This window comes from Ambystoma mexicanum, chromosome 4p (genome assembly GCF_040938575.1).
Source record: "Ambystoma mexicanum isolate Mex_15411 chromosome 4p, UKY_AmexF1_1, whole genome shotgun sequence".
Classification (NCBI taxonomy): Eukaryota; Metazoa; Chordata; class Amphibia; order Caudata; family Ambystomatidae; genus Ambystoma; species Ambystoma mexicanum.
Window position 1 is genome coordinate 1,269,217,755 of NC_090927.1, and position 17,877 is coordinate 1,269,235,631.

The 17,877-nt window shown below is 43.5% G+C and overlaps 1 protein-coding gene across 2 annotated transcripts in view; it reads left to right on the forward strand.

The window, feature by feature from the left end:
* THBS2 (thrombospondin 2) overlaps positions 1-17,877 on the forward strand; it is a 389,899-nt gene that overhangs the window by 109,822 nt on the left and 262,200 nt on the right. For both annotated transcript variants that reach the window (XM_069606958.1, XM_069606957.1), the window contains exons 5-6: positions 4,251-4,444; positions 16,724-16,864. In XM_069606958.1, coding sequence (XP_069463059.1) covers positions 4,251-4,444; positions 16,724-16,864 — 335 coding nt within the window. The remainder of the gene's footprint in view (positions 1-4,250; positions 4,445-16,723; positions 16,865-17,877) is intronic.

The following is a 17,877-nucleotide window of genomic DNA, read 5'->3' on the forward strand; positions in this document are numbered from 1 at the left end:
AGCTGACATTTCTCAGAAGGGACCTCTTGCTGGACAAGCTGCATACCCCTGGAGTTTCAGGCCAAAACTTAGAATGACAGCGCTTCTACCAGGGCAGCCCAGACTGGACTGGACTGGAGCTGGTCAGCCCATTGGATGGTGCAGTGACACTTCCGAAGGCTCTAACTTGCTAGATTATCAGTAGATGCCGGGACCAGTTGCTCTCACTGGTCCAGGGGGTTGAAGCACCAACAAGGGTCTTTAGAGATCAGTAGCCAGACAAGGCTCCACTGGGACTGAAGCAAAAATTGGTCACCAGGCCTATGCAGGGATCCTCCACGGCTCTTCCAATTGTCCACAGGTCTTCAACGGTCTTCTCAGCTATGACAGGATACTTGGCTCATCTTTGGATTTGCTGGAATGGCTGCAGGACACCTGTTCTTATCCCAAAGTCAGGTGAGCAATCAGACTCAGCCCTCAATGGCAAGATCTGCCCCAGACATGCACACCAGCAGCGGTCCAATCAGGGACCTCTGTGGGTCTGACTCAAGCCTGCACACTACACTATAGGCACCAGTATGTGGATTGGAACCAGACAGTCCCAGCCCATTTCCTGGGACCCCACACCTGTGGTATGCACTAACTCGTAAAAAGCAAGGATTTCAATTACATTACCATATTAGGAAATTCCTGACCTGGCAAGTTAGGAAGAAGGCCAGAGGACAAGATAGCCAAGGTACAAACAAACAACTTTGTGACATGGCCATGCTGGCACACTAGCCACTATTAGCAGCAAAATGCAGTAAATGCGGTAAGGCTAACAAAAAGTACAATAAAAAGGCACAAGTTTGTCCATAGGCACAATTTAGGTAACCAACAAATCCCTTTGAGTGTAGTCTAGGGTCATACAAACAAAACCCCATTTCACTGCATTGGAAGCTGCACTGCGCAATGTTAAAATGTTACCCAAAAAGTCAAGAAAGTCAAAAGACTAAGGGAAACAAAGTTTCCCAGTACTGCTTACAGCCTGGAGGACTAATCGGTTTCTCCATAACATGTGATCAAAAGCCCAGTGGAGTGAAGCTGAAGGCTTTACTTCACTGTAAAAAGTTAGGACATGGTAAAAAACAAAAGAGTGGGGGCCCATAGAATATGGAGGGGAAGTTGCTGAAAGAGAAAACTTTCCTAAAAATGACCATCACTGATTGGGTGGCAGACAAATATATGAATGGTTAACTCTTTTAATGCTGGCCTCGTGGTGGTCAGACTGCAGGCTAAAAAATGGGCTGGAATAAGACTGAGCTCTGGCGAAGTTTGACTTGCTAGAGCTCTGCTCCATCCCGAGGACCAGAGGTTAGCCCAGAAAAGTCCCAGATCTGTTCCGAAGCCAACCTCCATGCACAAGCAGCCCACGTTTCAGAAGACTCAGCAGGTGGGATTGAATGCAGGAACAACCAAAGCATACCCTCCTGTTCAAAAGCGGAACACATTTACAGACCTATTTTGCTAGGCTTAATATTGTCACAGTTCAACTTGCATCACTCGCTCAAAACAGTGTCTTGCTGAATCACTGTCACAGACATGTTTCAAATTTTAAATTGTGGGAATTCTTATGTTCCCAAAATGCTCTTTGCTTGTATGCAAATCACCAAGGGTTCCATGAAGAGATACTCTGCTGCGTGATCTGGTTTGGGGCCACACCCCATGGCTCCGCTCACTTCCCCACTTGGCTCCACCCCCAAAGTAAATCTTCAATTTCAAACACTGTCAGCTGGTCATTTTTTTGCCTGGCCTGTCTTTCTCTATCGCCATTAACTCTAGTCACATTCAAATGGCAGCTCTACATTCAATATGTTTGTATTTGTATTTATTTGTATTTTTTAAGTTTATATTGCACTTTACTCCAAAGCGCTTTACATTATAACAAAAAGAATACATTAGAGTATAATAAAATAGAAGCATAATTACAAACATGAGACAAATCATAAAAACAGTATATAGAACAATTTACCTAGGTCAATAAACGAGAAATAGAATGAAGGAAGAGTAAGAGGGGAGACATGAGGGAGGTCAGGACAGGGGAAGGAGATGAGATTTCAAGGAGGAGAGGAAGGAAGCGTAAGAGGAAATGGAGCAGATAGGGAGAGGTAAGTAGGAGGGAAAAAATGAGGGATGTCGGAAAGAAGAGGGAAGTAATGAGGAATGTCAGGATGGGGATGAAGAAGAAGAGATTTCAGGGAGGCGCGAAACGAGGATTAGGTGGGAATGGAGCAGATAGAGAGAGGAAGAGAGTTCCAGTGTAGGGGGGCAAGGAGCTGAAAGGATCAGAAACGAGAAGAGGCACAAGGGGAGGGAAGAACAGTGAGTAGGAAGAGATCAGCAGATTGGAGGGAATGGGAGGGAGTGTAGAATGAAAGGAGAGAGGAAAGGTAGGGAGGAGCGAGATCATGAAGAGATTTAAAAATGAGACAGAGGTAGTGAAATTTAAGTTGCGAATGAAAGGGAAGCCAGCCAAGATATGAAAGCGAAGAGAAAATGGAGTTGTAAGGAGTGAGAAGACAAAGGGTACGGATGGCAGAGTGGTAGAGGGATTTGAGGGGAGCAAGATGAGAGGCAGGGAGTCCAAAGAGAATAGAAGAGCATTAGAAAAGATGGGAGAAGATGAGGGAAGTGATTAAGAGTTTGGCAGCAAGGAAGGTGAGGAGGGTGGAACATTTTTTGCGAACATTGAAGAGGTGATAGAGACAGGCGCAAGAGGTATGAGAAATGTGGTGGGTAAAGGTGAGGGTGGAGTCGAAGTAGAGGCCTAGATTGCGAGCAGAGGCAGAGATAGGGAGGTTAGTACGGGGAAAGAGAATAAAAGGAGGGGAAGAGGGAGGGGGAAGCATGTTGGAGAGAAAGAATAAGACTTCAGTCTTATCAGTGTTGAGGGCGAGAAAGTGGGATGACATACAGTTTTTGATAGCAGTAAGACAGGAAGAAAGATTAAGGTGGAGGTAAGGAGTGAAAGAAGAAAAGGAGAGGAAAAGCTGGGTGTCATCAGCGGAGAAATACCGAAGGAAGAGATGATGGGGGCAAGAAGGGAAGTGTAAAGTGAGAAAAGGAAAGGGCCGAGTACAGAGCCTTGGGGAACACCGAAGATTGATATACACCAAGATATTTCGGTACCAGTAAAGGTGTCATTTCCGCCAGTTATCCAGCAATCACAGCAGAAACTGCTTCTACATTAACTCTAGAGCCTCTTTCAAATCGGTAGATTCTGCTTTTTCAGGCGTTTTGAAGGAAATCGCTGGGTTGTGTTACCCTAGTGTTTTTGTCTATGAATAAATGTTGACTAGTGTATTTTGTGGTTTCTATGTATAATTTGTGGGACAGCACTGTCAATTTAATCCTAACATCTTCCACGAGAAACGGATAAAACGGAGTTTGTCTTGGTTTCACGTGAGACCTCCAAATCCCCAGGCAGGCTGATTCAACCCTTCTCGGATGCACTCTGAGCGGGCAGGAAATGCGCCGGTAGCTCCGTTTCTCGCAGATGTAATCTCAGTCCCCTCTCCTGGGACTAACAGTGGCGGCTCCAGAAAAACACTTAACACTGTTGGTCCTACTAAGCAAACTGAGATAGAGTTTCAACCAAAATCATTTTTGAAAACAAAACCGCTTTTTTCCGAACCCTATATTTGTGAATTGTCAAGAAGTACCACCTCCAAGAAGACATTGACTCTTTCATTCAGTTATGAGACATTCTAACATTTCAATGTCATTGTCCATTTTATTTGTATAATGTGTATGTTTCCTACTTCTAAAATAGGCATTCTCATTTAATCACCATGTCCTAACGATAATATATATTGCTTCGTGTAGTGCCCCTTCTAGGTGTTACTAGTTGTCCAATATAATGCTACTTGATTGATGGCCCATGAGGGTTGAGGGGCTGAGTTTCCCTGCACATATTCAAACCTTTGTCCTGCAGGCTGAACACAGATATCGCACTATCTTGCCAGCGTGTACGCTTTTGGATGACATCGAATTGACATGCTGACATAATAATAATATTAATTTTTATAATAATAATAATTTCTCTAACATACAAAGCAGATTACATCTTTAGGACTTCCTGCCGCTTTCACTAGAAATACTTAGGCTTCAGATGGTGTAAAGACATTTGGAAAGCCCAGTTTTGAATAATAATGTGTTCTTTCAGAAATAAAGTATTGCCTAATTTGTTAAAGCGATTTCAAAGAATGGTTTCCTTTGTTCCCTCCCTACAGATGAAGTGAACACGATCAACGAAAATGCTGAAATCCTGCACCTCACCCCTGTAACGACTGAGTATTTTGACCAAAAAGCGGACAAAAAGGAAGAATTTTGTGACCGATCTTGTGAAGAACTTAGCTCCATGTTTACAGAAATGACCGGGTTGCGCATCATTGTGAAAAACTTAATGGGCAATTTACAGAAAGTGGTATGTCGAGAAATCACTTTTGCGAACTCTGTTACATTTATCATAAGATGAACAGAAAATCTGTATATGGCCTCCTTGCATTGGGTAAATGTAAAGCATTTCAGACCAAGCAAGAGGCTTGTCTGGTACCAGGCCCCTATCTCCAGGGCTTTAAGTGGGCAGGGGCTAGATGGGGCAAGGCCCGTCACTCTACGAACCAGGCTCCCATAGCCGGGGGCCAGCTGGAGTTCACCCCCGACTAGACCCAGTTAGCTGCATGGCTAAATGGCTCAGAGCGGTACTCAGTAGTTCAGTACTTCGGATTAGAAAAAAGAAGAGGCATCAATGCCTTTCCTTTTTTCCTAATCCAAAGTGCTGACACCTGCAGGCAGCCCTTTAACCATGCAGAGCTTCAACTAAACAGGCTGCCTACTGGGAGTTGGCTCTTTAATCAGAAATAAAAGGAGAGGCCAGGCAACCTACCTCCCCTTCTGTTTCTGAGTAAAGAGCCAACACGGAGCAAGCAGCTTTTCATGCAAAGGGCTACATGGTTAAAGGGTTGCCTGCAGGGAGGCCTACCTGCTGAGTGTTGGCACCTCATTAAGACACAGAAGTTGAACTGGGGCGCTTTGCTGTCATACCTTTGGTGCTCCCATCCTCTCGCTTTGCTTCTTATTCACAGCCTCCAATCCCCCCTCCCCACACTGGCAGCCTGCCTGCGTGGCTCGGAGACTGTGATTTTGAACAACTAAAGAGGGTCTAGGTGCACCAAATGTAATAATGCCAGTTCACCCTAGCTCTCCTGCTTTTCCTAGCCCCCCCATAGGTGAGGGGGGCTCTAGTTAAGGGGCATGGCCTAAGTACAACCACCCATAGTTAGGCCATGCCCCCTAAATAGAATTCCCCCTCGTTTTAGCCTCCTACTTAAAGCACTGCCTATCTCTTTTCCGTCCACCACACAGTTGTAGGGCCTTTGAGGTGAAGGCAATGTACCTTCTGGGTTTTGCTCAAAGCCTAGCCCCTCAAGTGAGATGTGGCACTGCCCTTCTACATGGTGGGAATTTTGTCGAATTGTTCATAAATATCAAATTTGTGTCATAAGACCTCAACTCAAAGTACTGAGCTATTGTTAAAAGATGCCAGGCCAAACACTGGCTACCCACACTCTGTACAACGCTCCGATGCTCTCGAGCTAGGTCTGCTCTATAAACAATAAAATAAATAAAATATAAAATAAGTCTATTATAAAAGTATTTTAGTCCTGTAAATAGCAGCTGTTACCAATAGCCAACGAAACGATATCCAGTTTTGTTATCGTGAGCGGGTGAATGGCTTTGTTGGACATGTTTGGGTTCAAAGCTAGGACCTCAACTCTCAGATCCAACTCATTAACCTCCATGTTAGTCACTTAATCTTGGGCCTTCTCACAATGCATGTCTTAGAGAGACTGCTAACTTGCAAATCTCCACTGACCTTTACTATGTCCCCTCTTCCACCTGCCTGCCTCACATTGGGTTTTAACGGCCTCCCAAATAGCTCTGTTCCAGAATCGGTGTTTGCCATTTTTATAATTAGAACATTTATTTTGAATCTTCACGGGGGCGTGAATCAAGGTCTGCAACCCATCGATGAGTCAAGGAACATTATAAAGATGTAGCATGCATTATCATATGGAACAAGTAGAATGTATTGAGTGAGCATCAAGTGGCATTTTAAAGGACACACAATACAATGGCTTATCACGTGTTCCAGTGAAGAGCCCATATTTATCAGATAGGGACAAAACAATGGCAATGGCATTTCATTAACTGTGGGAAAGGGACACTAATGAGCCGATGTAAATATAACACTTGTTTTTTTATTTCTCATTGGACAGAACTGCTAGGTCACATGATTTATTAAAAACATTTCCTTTATGAAAGATCAATTTCACGATCCTCCACAAATGAGAATGTGCAAACTCACAAGTTTAAGGGTAGCACAGAGCAAAACGTTTTATTTCCTATAAATGGTGGTAGGACACTTTTGTAGTCACACAACTGCACTCCCTACGCTTCCTAAAGGCACCCATATACCCCTCCCTGCCCCTCCATAGCATCCCGCTGCTCACAGAACCCCAAGCATAATTTACTTTGGTTATGATTTCCAGCACAAGTGCATTGGAAGTAGAGAACAGAAAGTTTGACGTGCCCTAATGCTACGCGGCAGCCTTCCAGGTCTCAGTCGGGGCAGTGGGGCATGTCATCTGGTAGTTGAGTTGTGGTGTGCATGGTAGCGCTGCATTCAGGAAACTGTTAACATATTCCCAAGTTCTATATATTATTTATATGGGATAAAACACACGTACTTTTTATTCCCTACTACCTGCATTTTACAGAGCTACTCGCATTCTCAAAAATTGCAACTCATGTCTCCTTGACTCCAACCTAGATAAGCAATCTGCAGAAACCTACCCACACAATCTGGGATATGAATCCCCAGAGGGCAATGTCTCTCTAGTGACCTTCCCACACCATCAACATTCTAGGAAAGTGCATGCAGATTTGGGGAAAGACTATTGGACGGGCAAGCCTCTTCATCCATGAAGATACGCTCATCGAGCTGGTCCCAGCATCAACTACCAAAGAGCACTTTGGGCCTCTGTCGTTTCCTCTGGAGTGGAAAGCCCATCCTACTCAAAATGGCGATTTAGAGTTAACGTTCATATCCTGGGCATGGCTGCTCTCTTCCATACTGCAAACTTTCATTTTATCTTGTTAGCACATGAAGATAGTTATTGACCTGCCTTCAGCCAATCATAATGCTCAGGGCAGGGTTGGACTGGGGCAAGAAATAAGCCTCGTCACCCCAAAAACAGTGGCCCACCTCTCGCCTCAAAAAAGTGGCCCAACCCTCGCCACACGACCCTTGACCTCTGATGACATCACCAGAAGTGATGTCATTTGACCAGACCCCAAAGTGACATCCCGGGAAGCAATGAAATATGACATTTCACCCCTTGACAAAACAGGAAGTGGCAGCAAATAGCATTGTTCCTAAGTACACTAAATTACTGTGAATCCAAGCAGACGTCTAAGGCCAAATGATAATATAGTTATTGTATAGCACTTACGCTTAAGATCTTTTTTATAGAACAAATATGCATACAATATCACCCAACCTGTGTTGGCACTCATTTAATGACCTAAGAAGGATGAAAGGCTTTTTGAAAAAAAAAAAAATGTGATTTTTTTTTAAAATCAATTCTTCTTTTCTTCCAAATCGGCCCAGGCATGGGCAGAAACCGGCCCCCACACCCCAGGACGATTTCGGCCCAGCCACAGGCCAAAAATTCGTGGGGCCAATCCGACCCTGGCTCAGAGCGCAGTCAATATCTATTGGTATTGACTGCATTCTCAGCATTCTGTCTTCACAAGTAAACAGGGAAACAGCAATGCAATCTCCAGGTGAGATTTCTTTTCGGCAAGACACTTCCTCTCTGGGGGGAACTTTTTTTGCTGCAACAACCTAATTAACACAAAGAGAAAGCTAAAACATGGGAAAATGCTTTTGCTCCCTTGCAGTGACAACTTTTCCTTATAAAGACACCTAATGGACGGTCTTGTTACACCCACTCCAGTATAACCAAGTTTGCTATGTAATTACTACAAAATAAAAACAAATTTAATCTAGTAACTCAATTTGTATATTTACTTTACTCACTATTAAAGTAATGTTTTTACTTCACCACCAACATTCCCAAAAATGTATTGCTATCACCACGATGTGCTAATAGCCTTACAGATTTCGGAAGGGGATATTTTTGCTTGGATTAGTAACCCTTCCCCCATTAAGGGCCCTCTGCTTCGCCTCAGCCCATACCTTGGTTGCGGGTCACTTTCCTGGGATAATGATCCCTCCCTCCTTCTGTAAAGTTATATTATTTCTAGCATAAGGTAATTTATTTAGTGCTAACTTTAGTTAGTACCTCTGCCAAGTATGTTTTATATATATATACCTCCAAATCCCCAGTCACTTTATGCATTAGTCACTTTCATGCTCAATTGTGGGAAGATTGTATGCACTTTATGCATTAGTCACTTTGATACCCTATTTAGGGAAGATTGTATGCACTTTATGAAATCTTATGCACTTTAAATAGCAATAAGTCTGGAAGGTCCGAAAGTACACAGAGTACTTCATATGTTTAGGGATTTTTAGAATCTGACATCGAAGAAATGTTGTTTTAACTACAGCGTTACCCTGATTCTTTGCAATTTATTGGTACAACATGATTTAGAGGTCAATTTCACAGTCAATTTTCAAACATCATAAATGTAATGTGATAGGGTTTGTGACACATCAGTGCAACTTAGTTCATTTGCTGATTGGAAATGCATGTCATTTTCGTCATTTGTACCATGCCTGACGTTTAAAACACTAAACACTTTATTCTGGTCTGTCAACTTGGTAGAACTGTGTTGTTTATTGGGGAATAACTGTGTGCACTAATCACCTTATTCTATTATTTAAAATCATGCACTTTAGGTGAACATGTTGTTGCTCGCACCTTAACAACATGGCCAACAGCCTTAACACGCTTCCAATGTCATCCCCTGCTGTGTAATAAACACAAAGAAGGGATTATTCCACTCCTTCCTTGCCAGCGCAACCATAGAGATTAAGCAGTTGCTTTAAATGTGCTTTTAAACTGAAAACCCCCAACAATTTGGCAGTTATGGTAAAATAAGCAGCCAGAACTCGCACCACCACTGTGCACTGTTAAGGCTAACACCCAGGACATCAAAGATGACATCACAAACCTGGGCAAGAGCTCTGGACGCCACAGCATTTCAAGAGAGGCTCACATCCGGACAAGAGTGCACTGTGGCCTTCGCATGCTGCTGTCACCCCGAGGAGGTTCCTCAGAAAAAAATGCTAGATGTGGTCATGTTTCCGTGCACAATTTATCAGTGTGAAACCAGGCCTAGCGGCTGAATCAGACTGTAGATCTGCTAGTGATGTTGTTGAGATGAGCCTTCCCTCCATCTGTACCTAGACTGCCTCCATTATCCATTGGGTGCAGTACATGATCTAGAGCAGGAGGCTGCAACCTTTGGCTCTCCAGAGGTTTTGGACTACAACTCTGATCAGCCATTGCCAACATAGTCAATGGTGAGGGTTCATGGGAGTTGTAGCCCCAAATATCTGGAGAGCCACAAGTTGCAGACCCCTGATCTAGAGACTAATAAAAGGATTTCTGTTTGGTATTTGTATCTGTGTTTCTGGATTGTGGCTTTTTCTTTAATAACACTATCAATGTGAAGAATTGACAGGTCCCCTTTCGTCTATCAGTTTCGCAGCAGTCAGGGAATCATGCCACAAACCATTTATGATATGCTCGTGTTTCTGGGTTACAGAGGTGGCTGCTCCATTTGAGTTTATTGAGAATATGACATCCATTGGGACTTTGGTTGAATGTGCTCATCACCTAAGTACATCACTTGGAAAACATAAGCCAGGTTTCAAAATCATATCGCCTGTACACACCCTACACATAATGAGAATCTGTTCAAATCTGTTTGACTTCCTCCCTTCTTAATCTAGTATAATGCATGTTGTTTTAGGAATAGTGTATGAAGTTAAACATTTTGCCAGATGTTCCCTCTTCCTGGCGCTGAATCCACACCGATCTACTACTTGTGTCTCCACCACTTCCTTTCATCCTTGTATGTCTTTCTTTCTGTCATCGCATTGCTGTTTTTTGATTTTTTGTCTTTTTGTGCCATCTAGTTGCACGATTTGCACTCTACTATAATTGTTAAACATGTTCTATTACTAGTGCCTTTCAGTCTCCTGCAAAGCATGCACCTTGGTAAACAGTGCTTACCTAGATACATATGTGTACTTTTAACAGAAAGCAGGGACGTCAATTCACCAAAATGCCAGTCGTAGCATGTGAGTGACCCCTGAAACTAAAGACATCACAGGAAATTGCATCACACGGCCTTTTCCCCTTTTGACATTGCAGGGGCAATTGTGCAAATGTAAAACAAGTAAATAAGATTATGATTACAAATAACTATTTACGTTACCAATCAATCAATCAAAAATAGCAAGCATATTTTTAACAGGGTGTTATCTTAATATTCTACTGATGGATTCATGAAACGACAGGAACACATCCAAAAGTCCCATAGGCCAGGGGCACTTCCTTCAAATGTCAGTGCAGCAGCAGTTGCCCAGTCCCTTACATAGTATGGCACTTGTAGCATCGTTTTCTAGGTTAGCCATCATATCCTGAATGCAGCCCCACACACCTAAGTGCTGCTACAATATGCCACATGTCGCGCCTCTTGCCGTCTATTGCTGTTATAGCCTCCTGTGACAGGTAGAGTCATACTATGCAAGGTGCAGATTGCCAAATGGAGGAGCTGGAATCACATGCCTACTACATCCTCATTCACCTCAGAAATGTCATCCATTGAAACCTAATGCCATCCAATGCCTCATACACATAACATAGGCACCATGCCTAATGTGCAGATTCACATGTCTATTAAATGCTATTGTGTGCCAAGTTATATGGTAATGTCATCCAAGTTCATTAATGCTGCACATGTCCTGTTGCTTTTAAGCAGAAAGGGTCTTCCCTTTATTCTTGTTTACCGGGCGGCCTCATTCAAGCGTCAGGGCTAATATCGGGCAAAGACAGAACGCGAGTGTTAGACTACCCCTGCCTCTATTGTGCAGATCAGTCAATCGATTCTGGAAGGTGTGCGGTTGTGGAACAAATGCTGCACCTTACCTCGCATTTTTTAATATAAGTCAATGTATTTAAAGTACATGCAATTAAAAGAACTTATGGTGTTCAACGAACACGGAGACCAACGTATTATTGCTCAGGCATTTCACAAGTAACTTACAAAATACAAAGTACAGATTTTATACAAAACATAAAAAACATCAGCATAACAAATAGCAGCAGATCTAAGAAATATTGTATGGGTAGGTACACTGACATCTACCTACCCGGTAAAGGGCATCAATGTCGTGTTCATACATCAGAGTACACAGGGTGGGGTGAGTACAGTAAAGTGCTATGTATGGAGTACAACAGATCTATTTGGGAACTTATTCTATTCATACAGATAGGAATGAGCATACAGATAAACCTGACCTTTTTGAGCCTTTGAGAACTATCAATTACGGAAAATGTTTGTCAGGATTTGTGATTTGTGACTAAGGGCCTCATTACAACTCAGGCGGTAAGGGGTTTACGGCGCCGTAAACAGCGCCGACCCTTACCGCCTGAGTACGAGGTCCCTTAGCGCCATGGCGGATTTAACACCTGCTTTTAGCAGGTGTTAATATCCATGGCGCTAAGGGACCATGTTGTTAATTACGCCACCGTAATTTACGGTGGCGTAATTAACGCCTTCCCCACTCCCATTATGCCCTATGGGGCAAAAATGGGAATGGGGAAGGGTAAATGGGGATTGGGGACTTACCGCCCCGCCGACCTCGGAATGGGGCGGTAAGTCCGCCTACCACCATGGCGTAAACATAGTTTACGCCATGGTGGTAAAGTCACGGCCCAGGCGGTAACTTACCGCCTGGGTCGTAATGAGGCCCTAAAGCTCAGGATCATGTTTTATCGTAATGGCAGCCAAATGATCGTGACCAGGCACTTTGGCGGGCGTCCTTTTTTAATATCATGTATCAAAATATATTATGACTTTAACAAAGTTTTGCCTGGCAATTAATGACAGAATAGTAAGGAAAGTTCACATTTAAAAATAACTGTAGAATATGGATACAAATCCCAAAGGTGGTCTGATTGTATCCTAGAATGTTTCAAACATTTCACAGAATCTCAACTAAACTTTTCTAAAAGCACACAGGCTTTAGAACCACAAGTACGCCCCCCCCTCCAGTCACCATGTGCAGCCTATGTGTTTCTTAGGAAACAATGGACCACTGTTATCCTGTGGAGATAAGTAAAGGGTCTGCAAACAGGGCCCCGACGGTAGTTTGGACCAATAGAAGACACCAAGATGGATCAGAGGACTTATCAGAGGCAGCCAGCAAGCTGTCTCGGGAGGGTAGCTCAGCGGCAACGTGCTCGCCTTGGGGTCAAGGCGACACGGAGCAACACAGGTTCGATTCCCGGGTCCACGCTTTGAAACCTCTGGGTATTATATCATATCATAGCCAAGCACAAGTGTTGTACTCCTCATACCCCAGCATGCTTGCTGAGTTGAGTAGTGATATTACCAACAGGAATGTACATAGTTTGGTTCTGGATGGGCAAGCTCAGCATGGAAATGCTACAGACATGAAAAACAGAGCACATCTTCACAGGTGAATCAGGGAATTCCTAGTAGTAATGAAGAAATACAGTCAGAGATTTTCCAGTGAAGAGCATGCTGAGGGGGACCCTTGGAGAAGCAGCCAGGAAATGCAGAATTTGACAGCCAAAGAGCAAGGCCTGCAGCAGATGACCCTACGTAGAAGGCCTCATGCCCAGGTGAGATTAGAGGAACCCCTGGAGAATTGCAGGGATCCAGCAATATTGACTTTTAGGCTCAAATGTCACCTGTCACTGTTCAGAAGCAGTGCAGTGGAACAGGTCTCTGGACACCTCCATGCCAGGAGAACAGTACAAGGGTCCCGCAACACAGATGTTTTATAAAGTGTCCACCAGAGGCAACAACCATGCTGGGATGGCAGGTGGATGCAATGGACTGTTTCAGAGGTCCAGCGCGACAGGAATTTCCTGATAAGTGAAGAACCACCAAAGTGACTCTTTTGAAAGGGAGAAATGTGTCACTGTGGTCTCAGGAAAGAAGAAGCAGGCATGATTCCTTTTGATTGAAAGACAAGCAGCGCTTCACTGATTTTTAGAGTCACAAACAATGCTGGTGCAGAGATTTCATGTCTATCCTTTAGTCTGTCGTCCCATCCAGCCAGCCCATGCAATGACATACAGGCAACCACACATGTTCATTTGTGAGTTTTTAGCCAGAGATCACATCAGGAAAATGAGTCTAATGGTTGTTTTCCAGTCTCTACCTAATGACAAAAAGGCCAACAAATCAAAACTGCCTGATAACTGCATATCACAATACTAGATTTTCCACTTTGGAAACCCTTAGGAAGTAAAGCTCTTCATGTGATCCAAAAGACTACAACTGGTCCAGCTACTATTTTAAAGTAAACCCCCAACCAAAACCAATAGAACTATCTGGTCAGGGTACTGAAACAAGGAAACCAGGGACACCTTTGCACTAGTCCTCACCTTGGGTTCCCGAGGGGTCTCCAAATGCCCACATACTATGAGTCACATCCCCAGTAAGATCTGGATGGCAGGACACAAGCAGAACATGGCGGGGACACTCAAAAGTAAGCAAAGGAGGACTATCTTCCTTACAAGCCTGCTTAATGATTACACACTTGTTCTTATTAGTCATGCAGTCTGACTCACCTTTCTTCTAGGTGCATGATATTTGACCATGCACAGTGTGCTATTTACACAGTATTCCCCATATGCACATTGTAAGTATATTGAGTTATAACTCTTGGTTACAACTCTGTAACCATGTGTACAGAGTTCATACGTGTGAGATAAACACTCATTACAAAAATGCACATTTTGCATACTATTAATACCATTTGTAGCTTTCCTAGGATTTTGGTTTGGAGCCCATCAGGGCAGTCCTGTTTTTTATTGTGTTGTCACGGCTGATAGTGTCTTAACAGGTGCAATACACTTGCAGATGTAGATGATCGGGTTATGGAATTCATACTTGATGACTGTATTTATTTGGGGGACAGATCAACGTCAAGCACCACCCTTATCTTATACCCATTGCATGTGGACTGGGCAGGGACACCCAGGAATGGCAACAGAGGGGCAATGTTTATGTTGTAGAGGAATGGTCATCGTACACTGAGTTGTTGGTGGCAGTTTTGGGGAGGAATTATCTGAGTTTAACCTGGTGAGTGTGGTAGATCAGAAGGAGGAGACAGACCAGGGTTTACCATTTCATAAGATGTTAATTAGAAATTATATGAAAAATGCCTAACTTTCCCTATTTTAAGGGTTTCCCTACTTAACAAAACCAAACTAGGGTGCTCGTCATCTGGTCTCATCTATAGCAAATGGCGATCCTCCATTCAAACTAAACTACTCTCTCCCTACCACTGATACTAACTACCTAAAGACCTGGAGAATGACTCCCTTCTCCTGGGATTGTTTTTCAGCAATTTAAATTCAATATCAGATCTTCAAATAGTTTTCTGCTATTTCTTGCCACAATTCATTCAGTTTTCTGTGTTTCTCCTTGGATTCTCAAGTTCCTCTTCTAGGTGTAATAGCACCTGTATTTAGTTTTCTTCAATACCTCTCAAGGATGTCTGACAGTTCCTCTTTGGTCAACACCAGTTTCCTCAGTGGTGGTCTTTCTCTCTTACAGATTTGTACATTATGTTGCCCTCTTATCTTCTCGCTGGGATCTGCGTGATGTACCCAGTGACCAGTTTCTTTACTTGTATTCTCCTTTCCTTCAATGGGATGAGTAGGCTGAATTCCTATGTGTTCACTACTCTTTTCAGGCTTTAACCAGTCACTGGGACGATTATGTTCTGTCCCTGAATACTCTTTACTCTTCTCAGGTTTTACCAATTCGATAGGCGATGAGTGTTATATACGTATTTTATTCCGAGACTAAAATGATGTGGCCCCTCTTTATCTATGCTTACTTCCATGAGTATCCCACTCTCCCCATCACCTGTGATGTAATAGGGCTGTGTCACTGGGTTAGCATTCGCCTCCGTAAGTTCTCTGTAGTTCATCATGGTGGCTCTCATGCTTGCTTCTTCTCCCACTTTGACACACCTCAGTGTGCTCCTTTCGGTATGGTTGCAGCGTTAGAAGGACGTTTGATCAATGTCCTTCTCTGATACCAAACCTTTGCTGCATCTCGCTCTTGAGAACTCCTTCAGGCAGGTAGGCTCACTCGGTTGATTGCAGTAGCCTGGATGCTTCCCAGCCAAGGCTTTCATTTAGCCTCCCCTGATCATCTCTTCTAATACTGTTCACATGCTTGCAGACTTTCTCTAATCTGGGGCGTTTACAGTGCAACTTGGGCACTTCCTCCTTCTCGCGGTTCGCCTGTGTGAACTGTAGCTTCACCTATGGGTTCTCAGCTTCTCCTGTCCAGCTGATTCAAATCTTCGGGGTCTCTTTCGCAGGTTCTCTCCTTTTTTATGTGGATGCTCTGGGGCTTCCACAGGTTCTCACAGTAGTCCTTCTTATGTTTTGGAGGAATACTCATTATACCTCCTCTGAGTTTCTTCATCGCAGTACCAAAAAGGTACTTACTCTTCATCATCCTTAGGGTTTTACTCCTCTCAGTATTTGGCCAGTGTTTACCTTCTGCAATGACATCACAGTCGCAGATGTAGGAGAATTCTTTTCTGGTAACTGCTATGGCTTGATCAGACTTAGCCGTGAGATGAAAAGGGAGTTCCTCATCAGAACAGGAGTCGTTGTCCCCAGGGGGGAGTTTCTCCCTGTGAGGTCTCACTTCCTGCCACCCCTAGGGGAAATATTGCGTAGCGGGCTCATCTCCCTCGCCTCACATGGAAAGGCTCCCCTTTGGGGAGAACTGACAGAATCCCATGACTCATCACATGAGTCTGATCTTCTGAGAATGATGTTAGCCACTAAAGTATTGTGCATCTTATTCCAGCATGAGTAGGACATCTTAGAAACAACATGCAGTCAGTGTGGGCTGTACTGAGGGAATAGTATGCAGGCATGTTATTAATTCGATAATTTAGGTATTTCTCCCATTACTGATTATGGTTGTGTCAGTCCATCAAAGTTGGCAGAACATGGAATGCAAGTCATTGAGAAAAATGTGGGACTGCAGGTGGGTAGAGAGTTGTCTGGAGACAATTGACTCAAGGGTCCTAGCCCCAGATAAGCCCAATATTGTTCTCAATCTGGCCTGGCTGTCTGAGCTGCTGCTTTTTATGATGGGATGAGATAATGGCATTATGAAGAAAGGAGCAATCTTTCTATTACCTTTCCATATGTGACTGGCATCACAATTCAAACATCTAACAATAATTGTACTTATTAGTTCTGCAAATGAAAGGATTCTTTACTATTGTACTGTGCTAAAAGCCTTCATGCCAATGCTCCAATGATAATTACCTCCGGTGGCAGAAGTTCAAGCTGTGGTTCGCACTGTTTACATTGCATGTGAATGGCTGAATGTCTTACCAACTGTTTTCCTCTTATGATTTTAGTCAGAGGAGAACCAGGTTCTGTGGGAGCTGATTGGGCCAAACAAAACCTTGAGGAATCAAACCATGTGCCTACAGGATGGTCGTATGTTTGGAGACAATGAGATTTGGGTTGTGGATAGCTGCACCAAATGCTCCTGCCAGGTGAGGCAATTAACGAATCCTCTTACTTGCAGATGCTTCTGTGGTGAAAAGTGACATGAGTGCATTTCAGTTTCTCGTCCTTGGAAAGGGCTCTTTTACTACACCCACCCAGGCACAGACCTGCTTGGGTTTTGATCCCATGCAGCTGCAAAAAAATACCAAGGATCAATATTGAACATTATTAAGTCAAGTCAAATTTTAATCTGAAAACATAAGAATATTTTTAAAGGGGCCATAGTCCAGAGACTGAACTTTTTTACCATGTAAAAATATCAAATGTAATGGTGCAAAATTAAAGACGGTTAAAAACAACCCAAAAAACGATTGAAAAAGGCAGTTGTAAAATGGACAAAGGGCACAAGGGATCTACCCCGTTCTAAATTAATAAAAGCAGTAGTACACCTGCACCTTTGCAAGGTGTACCAAAAGGCAACCTGCGATATAGAAACAGGGATCCCTTTTCTGCGGCTCTGATGTAAATTCCTGGGGCACTCTGGCGAAAATACACCACTGGGATATAGGGCCGCTTTGGAGTGCCCAGTGAGGCCAGTCTAAAGTACTCGTAGTCTAAGAAATTGGTCCTTCACACTACGGATATGCTTTTACCTCTTCATTTACTGCTCCAACTAATTTTCATTGACTTTGAAGATGGAGAAGGGGCAAAAAGCAGAGCTAAAATCTCCGCCATGCTTGCCTTTTCTTTCTGGTAGGACATTTTGCTTCATGCCTGCCTGAGATGTTCATGTCAGTGTAAAGCAAGTGGATTCCTCTGGATCCCGTCTCCATGTAGCTCCTGCTGAAAGCAACTGGATTCTATAATGAAGAGTGCATTGGTAACTACAGTCAGCGAAACGTCATTTGCAGGCAGCATTAACTTTTTTTAGAAGAAGCAGAGTACAACAGAAGATAAAAGGTGATTTCACCTGGCATTAGTCTTTAGTGTTGCACCCTGCCTGGCAAACGTTTACAATTGTTTGCAGGAGACCCCACAGCACATGCATGCTATTGTCGGT